This window comes from Engraulis encrasicolus, chromosome 8 (assembly GCF_034702125.1).
Source record: "Engraulis encrasicolus isolate BLACKSEA-1 chromosome 8, IST_EnEncr_1.0, whole genome shotgun sequence".
NCBI classification, from domain to species: Eukaryota; Metazoa; Chordata; class Actinopteri; order Clupeiformes; family Engraulidae; genus Engraulis; species Engraulis encrasicolus.
In genome coordinates, this window is record NC_085864.1 from 26,921,293 (window position 1) to 26,947,086 (window position 25,794).

The 25,794-nt window shown below is 44.6% G+C and overlaps 1 protein-coding gene across 1 annotated transcript in view; it reads right to left on the minus strand.

Annotated features, from left to right (window-relative positions):
- Positions 1-25,794, minus strand: part of si (sucrase-isomaltase) — an 81,494-nt gene that overhangs the window by 51,664 nt on the left and 4,036 nt on the right. Inside the window, exons 6-18 of the mRNA XM_063205327.1 lie at positions 24,017-24,188; positions 22,052-22,151; positions 20,611-20,723; positions 18,288-18,413; positions 16,977-17,108; positions 16,029-16,145; positions 13,598-13,711; positions 13,351-13,435; positions 12,972-13,089; positions 10,486-10,657; positions 8,232-8,348; positions 6,435-6,589; positions 5,162-5,246 (exon numbers count right to left, since the gene is read on the minus strand). Of these exons, the coding sequence (XP_063061397.1) occupies positions 5,162-5,246; positions 6,435-6,589; positions 8,232-8,348; positions 10,486-10,657; positions 12,972-13,089; positions 13,351-13,435; positions 13,598-13,711; positions 16,029-16,145; positions 16,977-17,108; positions 18,288-18,413; positions 20,611-20,723; positions 22,052-22,151; positions 24,017-24,188 (1,606 nt within the window). The remainder of the gene's footprint in view (positions 1-5,161; positions 5,247-6,434; positions 6,590-8,231; positions 8,349-10,485; positions 10,658-12,971; positions 13,090-13,350; positions 13,436-13,597; positions 13,712-16,028; positions 16,146-16,976; positions 17,109-18,287; positions 18,414-20,610; positions 20,724-22,051; positions 22,152-24,016; positions 24,189-25,794) is intronic.

Sequence of the window (25,794 nt, forward strand, 5' to 3'; positions counted from 1 at the left end):
GTATCCAAACAGATTGATGGATGGATGGATGGATGGATGGATGGATGGATGGATGGATGGATGGATGGATCAAAGTAGAAAAGGGAGCTCTCATGCAGGGCCTAATTAACATGGCCTGGGGCCTCTAGGCTACAGGTTGCTGTGGGGCTCCCCAGAGGGCAAATATTGCGATAGCTTAACTTACAAAGTTACGAGCTAGGAAGTAAGGATAACATGTCTACTGACTGAACTCAACAGGACACTTGAATTTTTCAATATTGCAACCTGTCAAAATGTCTCTATTTTTTTCTTTTGGCCTATCAGGGTCCCCCATATCTAGCCTGTGCATTAATCCGGTCCTGCTGCCATGTAGACAAGTGTCTGCATCTTTCATTAAAAGATGGAAGCGCAAATCACAGAATGAACGCAGAGACCAGACACCAACAGTGAGCCAAGAAGAGGAATGGATAGATGGATGTATGAATGGATGCAGTGGCGGAAAATTTTCACACAGGGCCCCAGGGCAAAACAATGATAGGGCCCCCCATATGGCCTGCCAATGTCATAATAGGACCCCCACCACTAATACAAGAGTGCCCTGGGGCTTGGGGCAAATGCCCTGCTCGCCCTCCGTATAGCTCCGTCCCTGAATGGATGGATGGATGGATGGATGGATGGATGGATGGATGGATGGATGGATGGATGGATGGATGGATGGATGGATGGATGGATGGATGCATGGATGAAAGAGGAAAAGGGAGCTGCCATGCATCTCCTAAGGGCTAAACCTGTCAGAGAAATGGTGCTGTCCTCCTCTCCTCCAGGTAGAAAGTCATCTCTGCAGCTGCCACTCACTCTGTCTGTCTCTCTGTGATGTCTTTTGCCTGCCCTCATACAGCTCTGACATTACAGCTTTGAAGGACGAGTGGCACAAAGAGGCAACAGTAAAAAAGCTGAGCATGTCACGATGAGTCAATATGGAGAGGAAGGAAGTGCTGTAGTGAGGGGAGCGAGGGATGAGGGAGGCAGGGGGGTTAAGGAAAGTAAAAAAAAAAAAAGAGAAAGGGGGGGGGGGCTGCTGCTCTCTGTTGCCTGAGGTTTTTGTCAAAGTGACTTCCTTTCAAATTGGCTCCCCAATGGCACACAGCATAGGTGAGCCCCCATCTACACTGAGCCACGGAGGGCAAACAGGGCTGAATTAAAAGTAAGATGGCCTGCCCCCCCCCCCCCAGGCCTAGAGGTTGAATTAGGGCCCCCTGTGGAGGGAAAATTCTGTGCCAAAACTACATAGTTGAAGGCATTTTAATTCTGAGCCACGTACGGAGGATAACATATTTGCAAACCAGTGGAGAGGGGTATTAACCAGATTTGACACTCCATTCAACACAGTAGACTAAATTATTCAAAATCGTGTGTTTTCAAAATTCTGCAATTTCATTTTCAAGCAGGTGGGGACCACTAGGAAGCAGCCATATCCAGCTTGAGCATTACACTGTATAACGGGCCCGCAGGTGAGCTGATCTAGAGTGAGCCATTCAGGGAATGTGAATTGCGTCTGGAGACACATGAGGCTCACGTGGATCAAACGGAGAGCTCTGATACCGGTATTTAGTTACAGATGGAATCTCCACTCCTCTCCTTTCCTCTCCTCTCCTCTCCTCTCCTCTCCTCTCCTCTCCTCTCCTCTCCTCTCCTCTCCTCTCCTCTCCTCTCCTCTCCTCTCCTCTCCTCTGTCTCCCTAGACTTCACCTATGCGTCTCCCTTAGCTGTGGCAGGTTAATGCCACATGACGACACACTGTCAGGTCTGGTTGTAGGTAATGAGAGCCTTGGCTCAGAATGTCAACAAAGGAGTGTGCGTTCGTTGTCGAATCACAATCAGTCTCCAATTTTCAGGCTAAGTCAAATGATTAATTCGCCATCTGTAACACATTCTGACTAATATCAGGCATTTCTTCTTCTATGATGAACACATAGGCCTACGTATCTACACACTGAACTTCTACTAACCTCCCTGACGTCACTGTAAAAATGAATGTTTTTGATGGTTTAAGGGTTCCAAACATTAATGACCGCCATAATAATATCTTGTACTGTAAAAAGCAAAGGCGGTCACAACTGTCTCTTATTCGTCAGAGGGAATAGAGGGTGCTGTCAGCTAATGATTTAAGCACAGTGCTGAAAAGATGTGATGGATGGCAGATGTAGTCCATGTACACTTGGAGAGAGAGACAGGTGTAAAGAGAAAGAGAAAGACAGAGAGAAAGAGAGTGAGAGTGAGAGGATGAGAGGAGGTGATAGAGAGATACCAGAAAGACAGTGGTGGGGGTAGAGACAGAAAGAGAGAGTGTGTGGGGAGGTAGGGAGATACAACATAAATAGATGGAGAGAATGAAAGTGATAGCTGAAGAGAGAGAGAGGGAGAGAGAGGGATGTAGGAAGAGATAGAGTGAGAGTACTGGGAGCTGCAAGTGATAGCTGAAGAGAGAGAGAGAGAGAGAGAGAGAGAGAGAGAGAGAGAGAGAGAGAGAGAGAGAGAGAGAGAGAGAGAGAGAGAGAGAGAGAGAGAAAGTGATAGCTGAAGAGAGAGAGAGAGGGGGATGTGGGAAGAGATAGAGTGAGAGGATTCGGAGCTGCAAGTGATAGCTGGAGAGAGATAGAGAAAGAGAGAGAAAGTGATATCTGAAGAGAGAGAGGCTGGGGATGTGGGAAGAGATAGAGTGAGAGGATTGGGAGCTGCTGTCAGTTAGAAAGGGGCTGTTTTGACCCCCTCAGTCTGACGGCTTGCCTTTGATCCCCACACGGGGCGCTCATTTAGGGGGAGTAATTAACAGGCTGCCGATGAGCCCAAAGAGTATGAAACGAAACCAGTCAAAAAAGAAAGAGAGGATAGGAGAGGGGAGGATGGAAAGAGACTAGAATTTGATGGAGGCAGAGATATATGAATGGGGAGAGAGAGAGAGAGAGAGAGAGAGAGAGAGAGAGAGAGAGAGAGAGAGAGAGAGAGAGCAAGAGAGAGAGATAGAGAGCAAGCAAGAGAGAGAGAGAGAGAGAGAGAGAGAGAGCGAGCGAAAGAGTACAAGGTGCAGGCAGGCAAGATGAAGGAGGAGGAGGGAAAAAAGAGGAGGTGGAGGAGGAGGAGGAGGCGGCATGAAGGCAGTGGCACACAGGGGACCGGGGCGGGGGGGCGGGAGGAGATTTCCCCAGTCAGGAGCCATACTGTGCAGATCAAGGTTCGGTGGACTGTCTCAGAAGTGGGGAAGCGAGCTGTTGGATGTCATTAGAGAAGCAGTCGAGGTGCAGAGAGGAGAGGCATCAGGGCAGGGGAGGAGTATAGGAGGAGGAGGGGAGAGGAGGAGGAGAGCAGAAGAGAAGGGAGGAGAAGTGCAGAGAGGAGAGGCAGGGGAATGCAGGGTATAGGGGGATAGGAGGAGGAGGAGGAGAGGAGGAGGAGAGCAGAAGAGAAGGGAGGAGAGGAGAGGTGCAGAGAGGAGAGGCATCAGGGCAGGGTATAGGAGGAGGAGGAGGAGGGGAGAGGAAGAGGGGAGAGGATGAGGAGAGCAGAAGAGAAGGAAGGAGAGGAGAGGTAGAGAGGCGAGGCAACAGGGTAAGAGGAGAAGGGGAGAGGAGGAGCAGAGCAGAAAAGAAGGGAGGAGAGGAGAGGTGCAGAGAGGCGAGTCAGGGGAGGGCAAGGTAGGAGGAGGAGGGGAGAGGAGGAGGGCAAAAGAGGAAGGGAGGACAGCAAGAGCATGAGTGGTAAGGAAGGAATAGAGGGTACACTTCTTCTTCAGAGTCATCCTGTCTTTCTTTCGCCAAAGCCTGTTCTTTTTAAAGTGTGCCCCTTTTCTTAAAGCGATTCCTGCCTTCCCTATCAGTTTTCTTGCCCTGTACAAATAGGCCGGCCGCCTTTGATTGTTAATGCAGTGGGCCGCTGACAGCTTTGACTGGGCCCGGGACAAAGTCATCTGAAAGGCCCCCCTGCTCAATACATGCAGTACAGTATGTACCCAATTCTGGGCCCCCACTCTCCCTGGGCCCGGGACAACTTCCCCCTTTGTCCCTCCATGTCGGCTTCCCTGGTTAATGCAGTGGGCCTCTGTGAAGGAGGATTAATTCCAATCCCAAATAATTTCAAAGTGGTACAATACTTACTGCTCCACAGAAGGGGGTGGTGGGTGGTGTGGAGGCTGAGAGTGACCAAAAGTCCACAGTTATCACTTGCCTAAATCTGCTGAACTCATTTCAACGCACAGACCCTTTGTTGGAACTTTTTTTTTCTGCTGCGTTTTTTTTCTACGAACGGTTTTCAATCGGAGTGATCTGCTTCATTCAAGAGGAAAGAGAGAAAAAAATACATGCAAGGCGGCATGTTAAATTGGCAATTAATCACCCACTTTAACATGGCCGCAATCTATCTTCAATTCTCATTTCATCATAATGAGGTCAGCGCTCTCATTAGACAGAGAAGAAAAGAGGATGGGGCAAACGACAGAAAGAACGAAAGAAAGAAGGAAAGAAAGAAAGAAAGAAAGAAAGAAAGAAAGAAAGAAAGAAAGAAAGAAAGAAAGAAAGAAAGAAAGAAAGAAAGAAAGAAGAGGAAAGAAAAAAACTCTGTCACTTCTTCGCATCCCAGCGGAGGTCAGACGGAGCCCACAGGAGGACGAAACCAGCGATGGCAGAGCCCAAAAAAATGGATTCGGTGCTCTCATTGGCTGGCAAATACTAGTCTGGGTTTCAATAGTGTGGCACATCTTTTACACACATTCCGACATGATCTGGAAACCACGCTGTGTGTATGTGTGTGTGAGTGTCTGGGTCAGAGAAAGAGAACATGATTTGCATGTGTGTGCAGCACACATGCAAGTTTGTGTGTGTGTGTGTATGCGTGTTTTTTGTTTGTGTGTGTGTGTGTGTGTGTGTGTGTGTGTGTGTGTCTGTGTCTGTGTATGTGTGTGTGTGTGTGTGTGTGTGTGTGTGTGTGTGTGTGTGTGTGTGTGTGTGTGTGTGAGAGTGTGTGTGTCTGTGTCTGTGTCTGTGTCTGTGTCTGTGTCTGTGTCTGTGTATGTGTGCATGCGTGTGCATGTGTCTGTGTGCGTGTGTGTCTGAGAGAAAGAGAAACAGAGAGAGAGTGCAAGTGTGTGTATGTATGTCAGCGTGTCCTGTATGTGTGATATTCTCCTCACAGGATCCAGCACAGGTGTGATGAGCAGGTGGGCTCCCCATAGGAACTGGCGGTCAACGGTCCAAGTGTTCCTGTCAGAGACAAACCTACAGTAGAGAGAGAGACAGATGAAGAAAACCAGGACAGGTCAAGGTCAAGCATCTTTTCTCTCCATTATCCAAGAACAGTCTGTCAAGGCTCAATCCACACAAAGCTCACTAGGGGATAATAGGTACTCACTTGTAGACTGGCTATCAAGACTGTTAAGCTGGTGCAAGCATAGTCTGGCCAACCTACCGTATTGTACAAAATAACATCTCAAAAGCAATTGAATGCCTACTGTACACAGATGCCTCTTTTCCACTGCCAGCTTTCTGGTAGGCCTACAGTTCGACACAGCACGACTCGGCCGCCACTTTTTGCTACACGATTGAGCTGTGTCATGCCTATTCGAAAAGCAGAAATACAAAAAATACAAATAAGGCCTACCCGAAAACCGGCAGTGGAAAAAAGGCAAGAATGGACCAGTGATGGGCAGCCGTGATTCATTAGTTCATGATCCAGTGCCATATATTCCATACTGCATGGTTTTACCAAACTAGTGATTATTGATTGAATGATCACCTGGTTGAATTGGACAGGAAAAGACAGGTTATTTGGAATATGTAGCACAGCATGGTAACTACTGAATCCATGCTGCCCTTATAAGGTATGGACAAAGGTAACCAGTCACACTACTCATTCTAATTAAGTTTGCGTGTATTAGCTTCGTACATTTGATAAACCCACCTAGCAGCGAATGATATACGTCCTGCTCTGTGTAACATTACCCAGCCTGAGACACAGAGGCACAGCAACCCCATCCACCAATCAGGTGTTTTCCAATCAACCCCATCCACCAATCAAACGGCGAATCAAACAGATTAAAACCTTTTAATGATGTCGATTTGATTGGCCTCTGCCAGAAACAAAAAATGTCTAAACTTTTTCACTTAGCTCCTCCCCGCTCCTGTTAATTTGCATTTGACTCAAGAATGAATGGCAGATTCTGCAAATGAAGAGTTCAGATGCAAAATCCCCTAACTCCATTTCTGAAGACCTGCACTTCTATATTTTTAGAGAATCCCGTTGTTGGTTTGGTTTACATTCATGTACTTGATAATACATATAAATAGTTATTTTACATAAATAAAATAAAAAATATGCAATTTTGATAGCTTTGTATTAAATAAAAATGAATTACGATTATTTTCTGAAATGGCACTGAAATGTGCCCCGGCCCCAGGCTAACTTACTCGTGCATCACGGGCCGCACCACAGTGTCTCCGTGGACGTGGGCCCTGTAGAAGAGGGTGTAGAGGTAGGGCAGCAGGGTGTAGCGGATGTTCAGGTAGTGCTTGGAGGTCTGCACAAGCAGGGAGTTGGGGCCATAGAAGGCCGGGTCCTGGGGCTGCAGGGTGAAGTTAAAAAGGATAAGACAAGAGAAAATGAAAGGCATAAAAGGAGAGTTGGAAAAGTGACACCAGTGAAAGAGTTAATCTAGACTCCAGAACATTCAAAATCCTTCGCTGTATTGCCTCTTTTCCACTGCCGGTTTTCTGGTTGGCCCACAGCGCATCTTGGCCGCCACTTTTTTTTTTTTCAATTGAGCTGTCATGCCCAATTGAAAAGCAAAAAGTGGCAGCCAAGTCGCGCTGTGTCGTGCTGTAGGCCTAGAAAAACTGCAGTGGAAAAGAGGCATATGTGAATCTGTTTTTTTCTTCTTACGTTTTTGCTTTGCGTAATTAACAAATGGGATTTTGGTAAGTCATGGACCCACATATGAGGTCATTTGTGGGCCTGACAAGATCAGCTGATTCAGAGGATGTCTGGATCAAATACATTGCAGAGGTTTCACTTTTTAATGGATATGATACCACTGGGCAGTGAGTTAGAGATATCATAATGCTTCTTTCTCAGATGAAATGCTGACTGTGCGTGCGGTCATCTCATTCTGAAAGTGGCCCATGTACGTGTATGCTCAAAAAAAAAAATCCTGCGTTTTCATCCGTTGTGATGATTGCTAATGCCTAGAGGGGATGGGGGGGTGGGGGGTGAAGTGATTACTGCTGGACCTCGGAAAAGGTCAAGCCTCATTCATCTAATTTAGTTGGGAATATCAATTTCTATTCATCGCCAACTCACGACGCCTATCCTTTGTGGAGACGAGGAGAGGAGAGGAGAGGAGGGGAGAGTAGAGGAGGGCTGCATCATCTTTGCATTCTCATGGTGTAGCCGCTGCCTGTCTGGTTAGCGCCTCCCGCTAATGCATCAGTAATGGCTGGTGATTCATCACTCAAGAATAAGGTTAGGGGGAGAGAGACCCCAAATATAAATATATAAGCAAATTACCCCCCATACACACACACACACCCGCACGCGCAAAACACACGCACACGCACACGCACACCCGCACACACACACCCGCACACACACACCCACACACACACACACACACCTACGCTCACACACACGCGCGCACACACACACACACCCGCACACACACACCCACACACACACACGCGCAAGCGCGCACACACAAACACACACACACACACACACACACACACACACACACACACACACACACACACACACACACACACACACAAACACACACACACACACACACACACACACACACATTTTTTTTAAAAATGGAATGGTTTTTTTCCCTCTGTTAAATATTTTGTTTAATAGCTATAGATGTATTTGTACCATTTTATACCTATTGAAGACTGCGATTGATCTCTATTTGAATTCTGAAAAAACATATTAACCATTAAATGATTAAATTATGAAAAAGATTATCAAACTGAATGAACAATGCATGAATGAATCAGCACATGAATGAATGAGTACATGAATGGATGAGTGAATAAATGAATGAATGAGCACATGACTAAATTAATGAATGAGTAAATGAATGAATGAATGAATGAATGAATGAATGAATGAATGAATGAATGAATGAATGAATGAAGGAATGAATGAAGGAATGAATGAAGGAATGAATGAGTAAATGAAGGAATGAATGAATGAATGAAACAGACCGCAAAGCCCTGGGCATTGTGGTTCCGGCTGAAGGGGTAGAACGCTCCCACTTGCATCCAGCGACGGCACAGTTCCTCCGGAGAGTCATCGAAGAAGCCGCAGATGTCTGCCCCAATCTGTCAGAGGACAACGCGAGACAGAGTAAGAGAAAGAAAGAAGCACAAACAAAGCAAAGCAACAATTTGTATGACAACACATCAACAGTAACAAATGAGGCAATGTCAAACACTGCCGGGCCCCGGTCAAGGCCAATGTAACGTCAGAGAAAAAAGAAAACATACAGTATGGCAGAGCAGACAGGAAAACACATAAAAACAAAACCAAACAAACAAACAAACGAGCAAAGAAACAGTCCAACAACAACTGCCACAAAAATATAGTTGGACAACTAGGTCATGCTTTGACCCATGACTGAATTTGTAGTTACAAACATCATCCTGTGATAATTTGACCATGCTGGACTGGGCACACTGAGCACCCAGTTTCTCACACCAAAACGCATCGATTTTCACCCTGTGTCTCACCCCGTGTCAGCCCAACCGTATGTTTTAAAGGATAAGATGTGTTTGAATCTCCACAGAAAATAGAAAATGCGGGCGGTCTCTAGACTCAAGACGCTCCATCATGTAATCTGCGCGAGAAAACATCTCGTTCTGTGTAGCATCCCCCCACCACCACCTTCCCCCCCCCCCATCTCTCTCTTTTGCCAAAACACGGTCTGTGTTTTTATCTTCGCAGCTCACCTGCTGTGAAGTGTGGGTGTGAGCAACACAGCCATGGAAACCACACACCACCCGTGCGTCGTTATAATTAGCATGCAACAAAAGCGCGCGCCACTGTGTTATCCTAGTTGTTATGTTACACACATTACTGTACTTTTCTTCACCGACATCTACTGTAAATCCAATTTTCAGTTCGATTCAGGGGCCTTGTTGTTCTTTTTTTGTTTCATTTCAACATGAGAAACTGATTGAAAAACAAATTCCTCTTGCCCTCCAGCTGGAAATACTGCTGGCCTATACGTTCGGGGATTGCTGCGACATAAGAACAAAAACAACAAAAGGATAAAACAGTCCCACTATTCCACAAAGAGAAAACAGCAGCTGCAGCGGGTATTTTCTCGACAAATTCCCAAAAAAATGAATAAATAAATAAAAATACTATGAGGGCCTCACTTCTGTGAAATGTTGTTGACACAGTGATATAAAAGAGAAAGGGGGTGAAACTCAAAGAGTTCGTGCTGAACCTCAAACCTCAGAGTCTGAGCCAAAGCCAAAAGATGAGGCTTTACCGTATATGTTTGCTCTGCTGAATAAGTGGTGTATGATTAAAATAGACTCCAGGGTCAGGGGTTGGTGTACTATGGGAGAGAAGCATCATCTGTGCATCTCGGAGGGGAGTGCATTCTGGGATACGTTTTGGCTTTTTTATGATGCTACACGGCACGGGTGAAAGACTTTTGGGGGCTTGGCCCGTATCATCTTATCGATCAAGATTCAAGTTTGGTCCTACATGAAAAGAGGGAAAGAAAAATGCTGTAGACTCTAGCTTCCAGCAAAAGAAGGTTAACGCACTCCGGTTCACCCAGAGAGAGGGGCGACTTTCTTCTTTTGCTTTTTGCCAACATGAGTTGTTTTCTTTTTGACACAGAGACAGATAAATGCACACAAATACAAACAAAAAACAAAGATGAAAATCCCCAGATACACAGCGACACAAACATACACAATGATAAAAGACACAACACACACACACACACACCCTTACGAAAATCGATCATGGTAAACTGCTGTGAACAAAGTTTTCATGTTTTTTTGGGTGACCATGAAACCCACAATTTACCATGATTTTTTAACATGATTTGTGACTATGGTTCAAGCATAGACACAAACCATGCTGACAAAAAAATGAAAAACATGAATTACCATGATCCATGGTTAGTCAGGAAACACGGTTTTAATGGTTACCCAAACAAAACATGTATAAGGCATAGTAATACTATGGTTGGTTCAGAGTACTTAGAGAAACCATGGCTACTATAGTTAAACCATGGTTGCTCCAGTAAAACCATGGTCGATTTCCGCAAGGGCACACACACACACGTATGTACAGACACAATGAAAGCCATTTCATGCCTCCATCTATCCAACACTGCAGTGTGAGTGAGAGTGTGAGTGTGAGTGTGAGTGTGAGTGTGAGTGAGAGTGTGAGTGTGAGTGTGAGAGTGAGAGTGAGAGTGAATGCAGCTCTTACGTAAGGCACCCCAAAGAGGCCAAACTCCAGCATTCCGGGGATGGCCCACTTGATGTCGTTCCAGTTAGCCGCATTGTCGCCCAGCCAGTGGCCCGAGAACTTGCCCACGCCGGGGAAGGAGGAGCGGGTCAGGATGAAGGAGCGGCTCTTGCCAAACACCTTCTTCACCGCCCTGGAAAAGGAAAACGGAGGCAGGGAGGGATGGGGTTGAGGAAAAACGGGATGAGTTCAACACAATCACAAGAAGCAGCCAGGAGACAGTGGGCATCATTTATCAAAGCAGCGTACGACGAGAATCATATGTACGTCGTGCGTACGTTCTCTTTCTAAGACCAGTTGGCGTTTATCAAATATCTTTGTAAACGTGGGAAAGATGAAATTGGTACGACAGGTCTCAAACAGTGTACGCCGTTTTCAAGTTGGACTTGAGATGACTATGATTGCTGACTTGAGCAGCAGTTGCAGCGTAGCAAATCATTATCGTAAATATACGGCCTAGATAATTACAATTTCACATTGTATACTTTGGCTATAACCCGTCTTCTACCTGTTTGCATTGGTGAAGTGGCATAGGCTATTAGGTCAATAACTGCAAGACTCTTCTAATTTGTGATTTGACGTGATGTGTTGATAATTGTGATAGGCTATACAGTCGCGTATTGGAATGTGCCTTCAGTCAAGGGATCAATGGACCGACGTCCCTTTTAAAAGCTGGGAGTCCAGGTGCACATCAATCAACAATAATAATCTCCCAGTTGAGTTTCGCTGTTTCGCACACAACTACTTTCCGAATATACACCTGACACATGTACTGTATGTCCGATAGCACTTTATAGTCGTCCATTTAAGTGGCAAAAAGGCGAAGGACTGGAGGAGAGAAGCAGGGCGCACATGAGCGTGAGAAGGACAGCGCACTGGACATAGCCTACATGTAAAACTGTCCTTCCCCAACAAATGGTTTGGGCAGTTTGTTGGTCAGTTTCACGTAGGACCATTTTCTTGACCTCGTTTAAAAAAAATGATCATATATAATTTTAAAGTTGATCATTATCTTCATTATTTCTGCTGTAGTCAATCAAATATTTAATTGTAACCAACATTATTTGGAAATCAATCTCTACCCCTTCCATATTGAGAACCGAAACACTGTTGACTACTGCTGTTGGTTAATTCCATGTGTTATTTTGTTGTCTACCTCGCGTAAAGCCTAATTTCAAGCTGTCAATCAACCAGAACGTGGATGTTTTAGCCCGTTTGCGTCTCTCACACTCAGAAACTCATGGGTGCGGTCTCCTTCCCGCCGTTTTAGAGAAGGTGTGATTATTCTAATCTGATGGTTTTCAGATGCTGGATTTATCAACAGCTGCTTTCTCTTACGATGGGATTACAGAGATACGCATGTTTAGTAAATCTCACGTGAGCCTCGTCGTACGACGAGATCTGCGCCCATTTCTGCGATGTTTTCTACGCAAGTTTGATAAATGAGGGCCATTGTGTTTATGTGCGCGCGTGTGTGTGTGCATGCGTGCGTGCAGGCATGCCTGTTTACAGATTGTGTTTGGGAGATTGCCTGCGACTGTGTGTGTTTGTGTGTGTGTGGAAGGGGATGCGGTGGATGGGATAGTCTGGAAAAAATTGAGGATGAAAAGAGAGAGAGAGAGAGAGAGAGAGAGAGAGAGAGAGAGAGAGAGAGAGAGAGAGAGAGAGAGAGAGAGAGAGAGAGAGAGAGTTGGTGGGCTGGGCTTGGAGGCAGATGAAGAGAAAACTACTGGATGAATAAATCAGCCATCCACCCACTTCCACACAGACATCCACACTCATGCAATAACACACACACACACAGACACACACACAGACACACACGCACACGCACGTGCACACACACACGCACACGCACACGCACACACACACACACGCACACGCACACGCACACACACACACACGTCTGAGAGACAGAAATAGAGAGAAAGAAATAGAGAGAGATAGAAATTAAAGGGAGACAGAGAGGAAGAGAAAAGGATGGAGAAAGAGAAAGGAAAAAAAGAGATATGACTGAGAGTGTCGGAGCCCATCCGTCACAAGCCCCTGCGCGAGTGTGGCCCGTGTACGGAGCGCAGAGAGAGACTGTCTATTTTATTTAACCTAATACGAGTCACTGTGCAGAGACTGTCCTTGGGGCCCACTTCTCAAAGAGTTCCACTCAGCGCTCGTGTTCACATTGGGGGTCACCGCACCATAACATAACAGAAAGGCAATTTTGTTCCCGTTTGCTTAGACAGGAAATAAAAATGTTGGGGGGCCTTGTCAGAAAAAGACTTCTCGCAGTCAACTGGGGGAAAAAATTTAAGCTTTTTTTTTTTTTTACAACATCGCTTTGGCCTTGGGAGTGAGTGCACATTTGTCTGCTCTGCTCTGCTCTGCTCTGCTTCGGCTGCGTTCGGTAGTGAAACACCCGTGCGTGTTTGACGTTAGCTTTTTAGTCTTACTGATCGGTGGCCAGGGTCATGGAGTAACCGTAGAGGCTGTGTACGTCGTAATGGTTTCCCCACGTCTGCTTGGCGTCCATGCACAAGGTCTTACTGTACATCTGCTTGTCCAGGATGTCTGAAAGACAGCAGAGCAAAACAGGAAGGAACAGATAAGAGGGAAGTGAAGTAGGATTATAGAGTACTGCATTGTTCATTGTGTCCCATACATTATTAGGATTCCTACGCAGAAAATAAAATGGGTGTGTGTGTGTTTGCGTGTGTGCGTGCGTGTGTGTGTATGTGTGTGTGAGTATGCGTGTGTGTGCGTATGCGTGTGTATGCATGCTTCAACTTTCAAAAAAAATAATACATTTATTTCACAAAGTAGACTACTTACTTGGAGTGTAGGGTGGGTAATTCAAGGTGTTGTCAGGGCAGCCTTTGGAGGACCCCTTGATAAAGCTGGCTACTTCATTCATATCCTGTATTTCAAGGAAATGACATGTTTTAATGAGCTCTTCTCAAAACACACAGAGACTCTTTTGCCTTCCGTGGGTAAATATGCTTTGTTTGGATTGAAAAGCTGTACATGTATGTGGGTAGCATGTGGTAGAAAATATGATTTATATATGTCAAGGACTCACAATCCATATTGCATCGTGCTTCACTTCTTTGTAGAACCTCTCGATCTCATCAACCCACCACTCAATGCATGATGGACTTGTGTAGTCCGGGAAGACAGTAAGCCCTGGCCAAACCTTGATGGAAGAAACATAAAAAAGACAGAGAGAGAGGTGGGGGGTAGGGGCAGAGAGAATAAAGGTGGTGATGCAGGTTAACCACCAAGAACAGCAAGGGTATGTAGGTGATATAAGCTAGCAGAGCCTTTTTTGTTGGTGCTTTGTAGCCTCTTATAGCGCATTCAGGCCGACTGAGAACCGTGCTGGAGCCCGTTCCCGCACCTAATCGCGAACTGACCGTCATGTTCACGCCACAGATATTTGCGTTCGCGAACTGGAAAATTAGTTCGCAATGCGAACCGCAAAATACTAGGTTTTTCTCTGCGAACCGTGACGACAGCGTGGTCGTCAGCAGGTTCATCCGGGTAACAGTCACGTGCGGAAAAAGTTCAGAGGCCGGTATGAACACTGGCGGTTCGCAGACAAACACTTTAGTGCCAAACGTAACTGGTGCGAGCACCGACACCGGCTCCGTTCTGGTCGGCCTGAAAGCCATATTAGTGCAGATGGGGTCGTCGGCGGGCCTATTCACTATTTACTGAAAATACTTAACTACATCATAACAACATTGTTATGACAGTACAGAGAGCCTTAAGTAACAGATTAAGACATAGCCATTGCAATTTTGGTGACAATAGGGTTATAACATAAGCTCTGCACTAAGGGGTTAATCCATTTTATAAAGCATGCTCTGAGTGCTTTTTAAATGTTATGAAATCATATTTGTTCCACTAAAGTCAGGTAAAGCTTCTTCAAACACAGACTGGGGATCGGAAAGAAAAATACCCAGAGGCCTTTTCGCTAGCATCAAACATACTCCGTTCCTCCATTCAGTGGGCCACTGATGAAACAGATGTGGCTTAATACCTTCACCCATCCTTACCAAACCTTTTTTTATTATTTTGTTTTTTTTATTATTATGTAACAGACAGTTTTAAAGATTTATTTTTTATCTAACACTGAAGGAGTTATGTTTACTTTTTTATGGACTAATCTCATCCCCCTGTAATTGAGTTCCCCCTTCGCTGTCATCGCATTTATCATAAAGCTGTCTTCTGCCCGCTGACTTATGACAAAATCATTACAAGATTAAGCAATGTGTGTGTGAGTGTGTGTCCCTCGCACCTCTCTACAGCCCTTTCGTCTCTCCTGCTCCTCAAGAGCTCTCTAGTCACTCATTGATTTATTTGACATGTGTTGCAAGGAGTCGGAGATCTTGGACAGGCCCAGAATATGGCCATTTCCGTCGCAAGATAAACTCTAGTGTGTGCAGTTCTTTTCATTCAGCTTCTTTACTCTCTGTCAATCTCTCTCTCTCTCTCTCTCTCTCTCTCTCTCTCTCTCTCTCTCTCTCTCTCTCTCTCTCTCTCTCTCTCTCTCTCTCTCTCTCACCTTCTCTCTCACACAAACACACACAAAGATATTCTCTCTCTCTCTCTATGTCTCTCTCTCTCTCTCTCTCTCTCTCTCAATATCTACAACATCTCTCTCACAAATTCTCTCACTCACGCTCTCTCTCTCTCTCTCTCTCTCTCTCTCTCTCTCTCTCTCTCTCTCTCTCTCTCTCTCTCTCTCTCACACACACACACACAAACACACCCTCTCTCACACACAAACACACTCAAAGATATTCTCTCGCTCTATGTCTCTCTCAATATCTACAACATCTCTCTCACAAATTCTCTCTTCTCTCTCTCTCTCTCTCTCTCTCTCTCTCTCACTCTCTCTCTCTCTCTCTCCCCTCATCCCTGTACAGTCTCTTTCTCTCTGCATGTCCCTATCCATACAGCTTTTTCTCTGTTGACATACACCATCTTGCTGCTGTGACATACTGTAGCGTACGTCGACATGAAAAGAAGCCATTTGTTACAGTATATTCTGCCTGGCTATTTCATCAACTTTTGCTCCGCCAAATGTAGGCTTCCTTTTATAAGCCCTCAATAAACATTAAATAGCGATTAAGGCTGGCTACAGTCCAGGAAGGAGCACACGAGGTTTGACATGTAACTAAAGGCACCTGAGGGTTTTACTGCTCCAAGGTAAATGTCTGACATACCTTTGGAACAAGAAAGAAAGATCAAGGACTCAAAACACGTGTTGACTGCCACGTGAGAGGAGAGCAGGACTGACTGACTCTTGCTGAGTGACATGGCAAAAATATGGCCTTCAAGTAAAGTAACACACCGTCAACGTTCTCCTCCCATTTTGAAACACCTTTTCTGTCCCGAAAGCAATGCTGAATGGTGTGAAGTGGATAGTGTGGAAAAATATTTCTGAACATTCTCTTCAAGGTTTCCTCCTTTGGTTATCATATGTGACTTGGCAGAGGACTTACCTCTCCAACGAGGGGTGTCTTTCTGTCAGCCTCCCAGATCCAGGCGTTGCTCGCATTACCCCTTTCAAGGGCGAGATACGGCCCATTCTGCCTGGGGGAGATGGCAATTGCAGGGTCCTGGGGGGGGTGGGGTAAATGAGTGCAGTGAGTGTCAGTGAGTGCAGAATATCCAGTTGTCAAAGGAAATATTGGCGTTCAATTGGATACATTTACATGATCATTAGACAAAATTATTATGGCTCCGGCTGTGGCTCAAAGGGTTAGGGCACTGACTGTTATGCCAGGGAGCAAGGTTCGATTCCGGGTTGACGTCATCTCCTTATCCGACTACCCCATTTCTCTCTCCCACTTGCTTCATGTCACCATCTCACACTGTCCTTTCAAGATAAAGGCATAAAAGCCACTTCAAATATATGGTCTAGTTTTTGTTATCTGTTATCTGATTCTCCAAGTGTTCATGTAAACACAATAAACCGATGTTTTTTAATCCATTTATTGTTGTTATTGTCCTATGAGAAATCTGATCATTGCATTTCTTTAACACAGCTTCATCGGATGTCTGTCATGTTACAGTCCTAAAGTAACCAATCACAAACTTTTTACAATTTGATATCACATACCTGAAAGAGACACAGACAACTGAGTGAATCATTATTGGATTTTATAGATGCAGAAACAGTTGATAACGGATTATTCCAGTTATCTGATTATTACTAGTTTATTTTGAACATGTCAACACACACGGATACATGAGACCTGGGTGCGATTTGTAGGGGGGATGGGGGGATTTTTCTCCCTTCTGGATTTGATATCTCCACTTTTTCTATGTGATCTTAATCATATTTTAATGTAATTCCAAACGTATCCCCCCTTCTGGTTCTTTGACAAATCGCACCCTGCATGAGACCACCACTAGATCCAGGCCCTTTGGATCTTCAACTCACTCACCAAAATCAGGATGTACCTCTGGCCCTTCGCATGCATGTAGTCTCCAAACTGTGGCAGGTCTTTGAACTTCACCAGGTCGTAAGTGAAGTCCTTCTTGTCCTCCATGTAGTCAATGTCAGTGTACTGGGTATCCTGTGAATTTGTATTGTAATCAGTTATTAGCCCATGTGAGGGGGATCTAGAGCGGTGGTTTTCAAAGTGGGGGCTGGGGGACCCCTGGAGGGGCTGCAAGGGGGTGTTAGGAGGGAGCCCAGCAGGTTGGCATGAAAAGTAGAGAAACACAAAATACATATTTGAGTAAATCAAATAACTAATAAAATAAAACAAACCAAAATAAACAAAAAACAAGCTAAACAATATTCCCATTAGATAAGAGCTGCATCATAATAATCTTATAGTTATCATTATTATTCTATATATCCCAGTGGAGCATCGACTCACAGACCTTGACTATGGTTGTGAAAGAAATTGTATGGCACGACACATGTTAAGGCAGCCTTGGCTGGAATCTACCCGTACATGGGGGGACTTGTCATGGTAAAGTTTTGGAACCCTTGAACCACTGCAGTAGAACATTTGAGCGTCTGCATTCTCCTTTGACCTTGGTGTGACCACCAGCCCAAGACAGACTTGGCCCGTGTGCTGTGTTTCTGACCTGAAAATATCTTTTGCGCAATCTGTCACAGCGGGTATGCTTTGATTCACTGGCAAAGGCTCTCCACTGCGCATTACCAGATGGTGATGGGCTACTGCCAGTTTCTTGCTAATGTTGATCAGTGGGAGACATATTTAGCCTAGTGTGGCTCAGCTCTCCTTTTGTTGGAATGAAGAGAGAAGAGGAGAGGAGAGGACGCTGTGCTAAATATACATAAATAACCTAGCCTCCTTTCAATGTTGTAGGGCAGTAAAGTAGTATGTTTAATTTGACAGGCATTAGATATTTTGTGAATCTTCTTAGCACAGTTGGCACTGTGTGTGTGTCTCAGTGTGTTTGTGTGTGTGTGTGTGTGTGTGTGTGTGTGTGTGTGTGTGTGTGTGTGTGTGTGTGTGTGTGTGTGTGTGTGTGTGTGTGTGTGTGTGTGTGTGTGTGTGTGTGTGTGTGTGTGTGTGCGTGTGTGTGTGTGTGTGTGCGCGCGCGTACGTGCATGCATGCGTGCGTGTGTGTGTGTGTGTTTTTGGATGTTCTTCCTCTGAGTGTGTCACATGTGTGTCTGTATGCATGTGTGCCGAGAGAGAGAGGGAGAGAGAGAGAGAGAGAGAGAGAGAGAGAGAGAGCAAATGCAAAAACGAGCAAGAGCAAGAGGTACATACGTAGGGCAGATCAACCGCACGGTTCCTCTCCACCGTCCTCTTCACCTCGTCCAGGCTGCCGTAATCCCAGCGGGACAGCTGGAACCCAAACGCCCAGTAGGGAGGGATAGTCGGCCTGCCAACCAACTGCAGAACAGTAGCACCAGAGAGAGTAGAGAGAGAGAGAGGTTCCATTGACCCATTGTTTCCGGGTTCTATTATTGGGGGGGGGGGGGGGGGGAATCCCCCTTTAGGCAGACCTAGGCAGACCTGAGGACTGTTTTATTCAATGCTAGGAGCATTATGACACGCCCCTTTAGGCAGACCGGAACCTGGTCACATTAGGTGCCCATAGAAACCTATTATGTTGGCATATCTCTATATACTTAAAGAATCTCTGGTAGCACAAGTCCAGTCAATATTACATGATATTACATTACATTACACTTAGCTGACACTTTCATTTATTCAAAGCGACTTACAGTTATTATTTGTTAGGGTTACATACATGACTGTGTGGTTACAGTCCCTGGAGCAATGTAGGGTTAGGTGCCTTCCTCAAGGGCACTTCAGCCATGGATGGAGATGTAGGGAGAGGTCACAGGGGATTCGAACCTACAACCCCTGAATTGAAAGACCAACTCTCTAACCACTAGGCCACGGCTGCCCAGTCACCTATACCCAATATCACCTGAGAGTTCACTTATTCCTCTTTTCCACATCCGGTTTTCTGGTAGGCATACAGCTCAACAAAACGTGACTCGGCTGCCACTTTTCATGCTGTGTCATGCCTACTCGAAAAGCAAAAAGTGGCAGCCGAGTCGCGCTGTGTCAAGCTGTACAGGTAGGCCTACCAGAAAACCAGCTGTGGAAAAGAGCCTTTGCTTCCACATTACTTTCCCCCCCATACTGTATGTACAGAAATGACTGTTTCCATGTTTAGAGAGAAAATACTGGATTTGGATTAAGAAAATGTAGATACAGTAGATTTTAAATTGAATATATTCTTCTAAATTTACATGTAAACAACATGGATATTCCGTACATGTGTATGTTGCGGGCTAACGCTAATGTATGCATAATGTGACAGCTTGGAATATTACATGAACGCAGGCCCAACGACAGGGGGGGGGACAAACGGGTATATTGTCCCGGGCCCTGGTAGATAGGGGTCTGGGAATTGGGTCAGCATTACATTGTATGTATTGGGTATAGGGAGCCCTTTCAAATGACTTTGTCCTGGGCCCAGCGAAAGCTGTCAGTGGCCCTGCAGGGATGTGTTGTGTACTGTATATATATGAAAACCCATAATGTAGTGGGACTAAATAGCCACTATATATGCATACACCCTACTGTACAAATGCCATGTTTGTCTACCATGATAATATCACAAAACAAGGCAAGTTCCAGTAATAAGAAACCATGCTGTACTGCAGGGGTGTCAAACTCATTTTGGTCCGGGGGCCGCAAACAACCCATGTGGACCTCTAGCGGGCCGCATAAGTAACATCATCGCGGAAAAAAAAAACGTAAAGCAGAGGATTAGTGTTCAGTACTATCACGTTTTAAGTGTGTTGAATATGTAGAAAGCAATGCAATACTGATAATCCTATGCAAAATTTCCTTGACTTAATTCATTCATTGCCAACCGTCAATGAATTAAATATGGGACAGTTCATTTTGGCAGGGGGTCTGGGGGTTTCCCCCAGAAAATTTTGTATTTCTTAGATGTCATTTCCTGCATTTTCACGCATTCTAACCAATTTCAGCTTAATAGGAACCAATACAAATCCAATTATATGTATTATTTAATTACAACCAATACCAATACAATATGAATAAGAAGTATTAACATGTTATCTCTATATATGAGGTCTATAATATATGAGCTTTAAATGCCTGTTACAGTACAAATTCACCATTTATAATAGAAGTGTGATGTGCACTTTACTACATATATACAGTATAACAGAGGGACCATTGGGTTAATGTCATGCAGGTATCGATTTTGCCCCGTAATTGCGTAATTGCGCATTTCGGTTATTTCATTGAAAAAAAAAAAAAAAAAGTAAAAAAAAAAAAAAAAATTTTTTTTTTTTTTTACATCCGGGCCGGATGGAACCCTCTGGCGGGCCGGATGCGGCCCGCAGGCCGTATGTTTGACACCCCTGCTGTACTGTATTTCTTTCCAAACAATGCATGGTCCAACAACAGCAAGAAATTTCGATACGGTTCGCTCATCACAACTGTTTGGTGTAGGTATTCTATCCTTCGACACCCAACAGCATATGCATAATTCATCTTAAAAAAAGAGAGTTGTGCGTAAGTTGTGCCCTTGTCTAACCTCGGTGAACTCTCGCACCACGGCCTCCGGTGAGTCTCCAAGCATGACGTAGAAGTCCAGCACTCCTCCGATGGTGCGGTAAGTGACGGCCGGAGCAGGCTGGATGGTCACCTCTGGAGGTAGCCAGGGGTTAAAGGCACGGGACATAACAGGGGTCGGGGAAGGAGTGGAGGGGAAGTGGAGATTTATAGACATACACATGAGTCAATACACCTGCTATACTCAGATGTTTGCTATATGTTCATTGCAATGTGCAATAATGTGCATTTAGGTCTTTGTGTATGTCTTGTACAGTATGTATTGTGTATCTACGTATCTATGTAAGCTGTCAAACACCTCATTTTCCCTCAGGATTAAGAAAAGTATTCTACTCTACTCTACTCTACTTTACTCTACTCTACTCTACTCTGCTCTATTCTACTCTAACTCTACCTCAAATAAATCACATCCTACTGGCATGACAAGAAAGGGAATTTAGTCAGCAACTGGATGATAAATGTTAAATACATGGCAAACTTGGAACTCTCTGCAGCTCGAACCCATCGGGCAAAGGCCAAAAGTGTGGCTGCTTGGGGCCGTTTTGTGTGTGAACTGTCTGAGCTTCTTAGAGACACTTGAGTTATGATACACACCTCCTTGTGCAATTTCCTTCTGTGGGTGATTCCCCCCCCCCTTTTTTTTCTCTACTACTCCCTGATCTTGACTTCATGTTATGAGGATGACGGTTTTGTTTGTTTATTTGTTTTTTTGTGTGTGTGCGTTTACTAAAACAAATAGCAAAGAGTTGATCACAAAAATAAATCCCTTACCAAATGGTCAAATGATAAATAAATAAATAAATAAATAAATAAATGCTCAAATGATAAATAATAATAACAATAATAATAATAATAATAATAATAATAATAATAATAACAATAACAATAATAATAATAATAATAATAATAATAATAATAATAATAATAATAATAATAATAATAATAAAACATGCGGCCTCTGGACAGAGGGCAGGCACAACATAGGAAGGAGGGGCATGGCATGTGTGGTAGGAGGGGGAGAGCCATTCACAACACATAGAAAATAAACCGTATACCAACAACAGAATAATGAGTTATTATTTAATATGTCCAGTCTGGACATGGTGTTGTAGAATAGTACAATTTTATAATAAGCAGAATCACATGAAATATAAAATAAACAAAATAGAAATTTAATGTGCATATATAGAAGGGGGAAGGGTAATTCACAATACAAAGTATGGAAAAAGTACCTCACACTCCCACATAAACTAAAATAAAAAAGGGAGGTGTGTGTGTGTGTGTGTGTGGGGGGGGGGGGGGTGTATGACCCCACACAAATGCGCACACAATTATGGAAATTATATGTACGATGGTGTGATAAGTGAGCAGTTCGTATTCACACATGGTGACGGTTTACTTACCCATTGCATTGCTGTTCATCAGGAAGACGCCAAAGGACTTGCCACTCTCGTCCTCCAGGCAGAGGAAGAAGGGGTAATGCCCATAGAGGTTATGAGTTCCCTGGAGACCGGGGAGGAGGAGGAGGAGGAAGAGGAGAGGTGGGGGACACAGAGGAGGATGAGAGGAGGAGGACAGGAGGAGATGAGGAGAGAAGAAGAGGTGGGGGAAACAAAGGAGGGGGAGAGTGAGAGGAGGAGGAGAGGTGGGAGTAACAGAGGAGAATGAGAGGAGGAGGAGAGGTGGGGGAGACAGAGGAGAATAAGCGGAATAGGAGGAGGAGGAGGAGAGGTGGGGGACATAGAGGAGAAGAAGAGGAGATGAGGAGGAGAGGTGGGGGAATGAGAGAATGAGAGGAGGAGAGTGAAAGGAATGAGATCAGAGGTGGGGGAAACAAATGACAATGAGAGGAGGAGAGGAGAGGAGAGGAGGTGGGGGAAACAGAGGAGAATGAGAGGAGGAGGAGAGGTGGGGGAAATGGAGGAGAATGAGAGAAGGAGGAGAGGTGGGGGAAATGGAGGAGAATGAGAGAAGGAGGAGAGGTGGGGGAAATGGAGGAGAATGAGGTGAGGAGAAGTGGGGTAATGAGAGGAGAATGAGAGGAGAAGAAGAGGAGGAGTGAAAGGAAGGGTTGTAGGTATTAGACCAGTCAGTGTGCCGGAGGGAATTACTAGAGTCCCATAACATTCCCAGTCACTCCGGCTGGCTGCCGCAACACAGTGCAGTACACTATGCTCTGCTATCAGTGTTGCCAGATAAGTCTGACCAAATCCCGCCCAGTGTTAATTTCGTCAACCATGACTATGACTAAAACATTTCGTCAAAGCCCTTTTTTGATGTTCGTCATTTAGACTAAGACTAAGACTAAATTGGGAAGGCAATGATGAAAATATGACTAAAACTAAAATAGATTTTCGTCATTGTGACTAAGACTAAGACTAAATTTTAAAAAACTGACTAAATTAACACTGGTGTTAAATACAATAGAGAAAAAGAGAAGCAGTGTGTGAAGAAGTTTCATTCTGCACAGTGTGATACATGTTAAAAAGAGAAGCAGTGCGCGGAGAAGGTTTATTCTGTCCAGTCAATGAGAAAAGAGAAGCAGTGTGTGGAGAAGTTCTATTATGTACAGTGTTGACTAAAATGACTAAAATGACTAAAAATTGACTAAGACTAAAATTGATTTTCGTCATTTAGACAAAGACTAAGACTAAATTGGGAAGGCAATGACTAAAATATGACTAAGACTAAAATTGATTTTCGTCATTGTGACTAAGACTACAACTAAATAAAAAAAAGCTGACAAAATTAACACTGGTCCCACCCAAAAGGTTCTCAAAAACTGCCAAAATGATTTTACATTAATTTCCATGGGCATGAAATGGCAGAAAAAACGCCAAATGGCCAATTTTTTCCGTTTTTCCCCGCAGACGGTCATCCCAAGTAGCCCAGTTGGGCGGGTACCCGCCCAATCTGGCAACGCTGTCTGCTATGCCACTGGTCACACTGGACATATTGTTCCACAGCATGCAAATGCTGACACAACAGCATGCAGATCCTGGATTTACTACTGCAGAGATGCTGAGGTCTATACTGTACTGTAGCTGCTGTTGCTGCTGTGTGTGTGTGTGTGTGTGTGTGTGTGTGTGTGTGTGTGTGTGTGTGTGTGTGTGTGTGTGTGTGTGTGTGTGTGTGTGTGTGTGTGTGTGTGTGTGTGTGTGTGTGTGTGTCTGTTAGTGTGTGTGTGTGTGTGTGTGTGTGTGTGTGTGTGTGTGTGTGTGTGTGTGTGTGTATGTGTGCGTGCGTGCGTGCGTGCGTGCGTGTGTGTGTGTGAGAGTGCGTGCATGCGTGTGTGCGTGCGTGCGTGTGTGTCAATCTCAGTGTGTGTGTGTAGAGTACACATGCTTGTGCAGTGACTTTTTACTCACCCCGTTGGGGAAAGCGTCCCTTGTGAAAATGGGCCAAGTTCTCCAGTTGGTATCGTGCCGGAAATGCTGGTGCACATGCTCCCCGAGGCCATAGATGTTGTCGGAGGAGAGCTTGGCAGAGAGCTGGAGGTACTGGTCAGCGAATACCAATGGACCCATCGTGGTGTCAAATCTGGACAGATTTAAAAGGGGCGTTAAAAGCCAACCGCAATCTATTATGAGATCTGAGACATGGAAATGGGGTGTTGTCAGCACATTCAAAGACGAGGCCAGCGGTACAATGGTGAATGTACATGCAATTTTGTTATGTGCCACATTAATTAGGTCTGCTGACGGATATAAATTGAAGGCAGCACAGTTGAGGTGCAGTAGGACTTTATCTCAGAATTCATCACATTTCAGTAACGCTGAACGGTAGGGCATTGGGTTATTACTACGGCGACCAAGGTTTGATTCCGGACCGGGTCATTTGCCGGTCCTCCCCTCATCTCTCTCTCCCACTCACTTCCTGTGGCCTCTCATTCGGTCTCATCAAAATAAAGGCAATAATAAATGCCCCTAAATAATAATGATAATAATAATAATAATAATATGGGAATGCTTATTTGGTGAGGATTGGCTTCAGTAAATCTTAACATGTCTTAAGCCTTTATATTTTTCTCTGCTTCTTCATTACATGTTCCATATCATTTCCTTTACAGTAAGTCAAAATACTCTATAAATACATACTTTAAATTTTACATGGTTTTCTTACATTCTTGAGATCCAGTGTAAAAAAACCACAGTAAAAAGAGTGTACCATGGCTTTCAGGCTCAGCTTAGCCCTTTGTTGCACATGTGCACATGAGACCATAACGAACTAGCATAAATAGCTATTCTGAATAGGGAAAATAACTGCCTTGTCATCCATTAGCATGCTACTGTATTATTAGCCTTTGATTGCTTTATTGCAGTGGAAATCTTCAGGGTTATATCCGTGCACTATTTTACCTTTTCCATCTCACGTTAGCACATGCGTTCTGTTATCAGCCATTAAAGTCAATCATGCATTCTCATCTTTTATTTAATGGCAATATAAGTACATTTGTACTTTTTATGGCGCCACATACAATATTTAAGGCCCATAAACGCGGCCCATAAAAGCTGTTGCTGTTCAATAGCCACTGACAAAAAAGGAGTTGTAAGAAGAAAGGCGCCTATTACTTGCGATAACGAGAAGACTTTAACCAGAAACCTCATGCGCTCACACCGTCACACAACACACGACTGATTCACAAAAAAAGAACCCAGCAAATTGCCAGCAAAACTTTGGCAAAAAAAAGAACGGCAGAAGAAAAAAAAAGGAATAAATTAGTAATCTATCACTCTTTGTCTCTTGTGTTATGTTTGTGACTCTCTAATTGAGGCCCTTTTCTGGGGGGTTAATTGACTGCTGCTTGAATACGTGCATCTCTGAATGACACACACTGCAATTACTGTGTCTTTTTGGCAAGCAATGGCTGAGTAGCACCAAATGAACCGAAGGGTTCCCATTTCCCAAAAAGAACAGCCATCGTAATATAATCAGATCATGACATGGGCAACAAAGTGTGCCCCTCGAGGGATTAGCCGTGTCGTGATATGACAAGATTGTCGAGCCACACCACTGTCATTATTGGGTACGCCATCTTGACAGCCAACTCAGCCTCAAGTAGTCAGCATGAGTGACACTTGCCATGCTAGCCAGTGCACCAGAGGCAGGGCGGCTGACAGCTTTTGCTGGGCGCAGGACAAAAGTA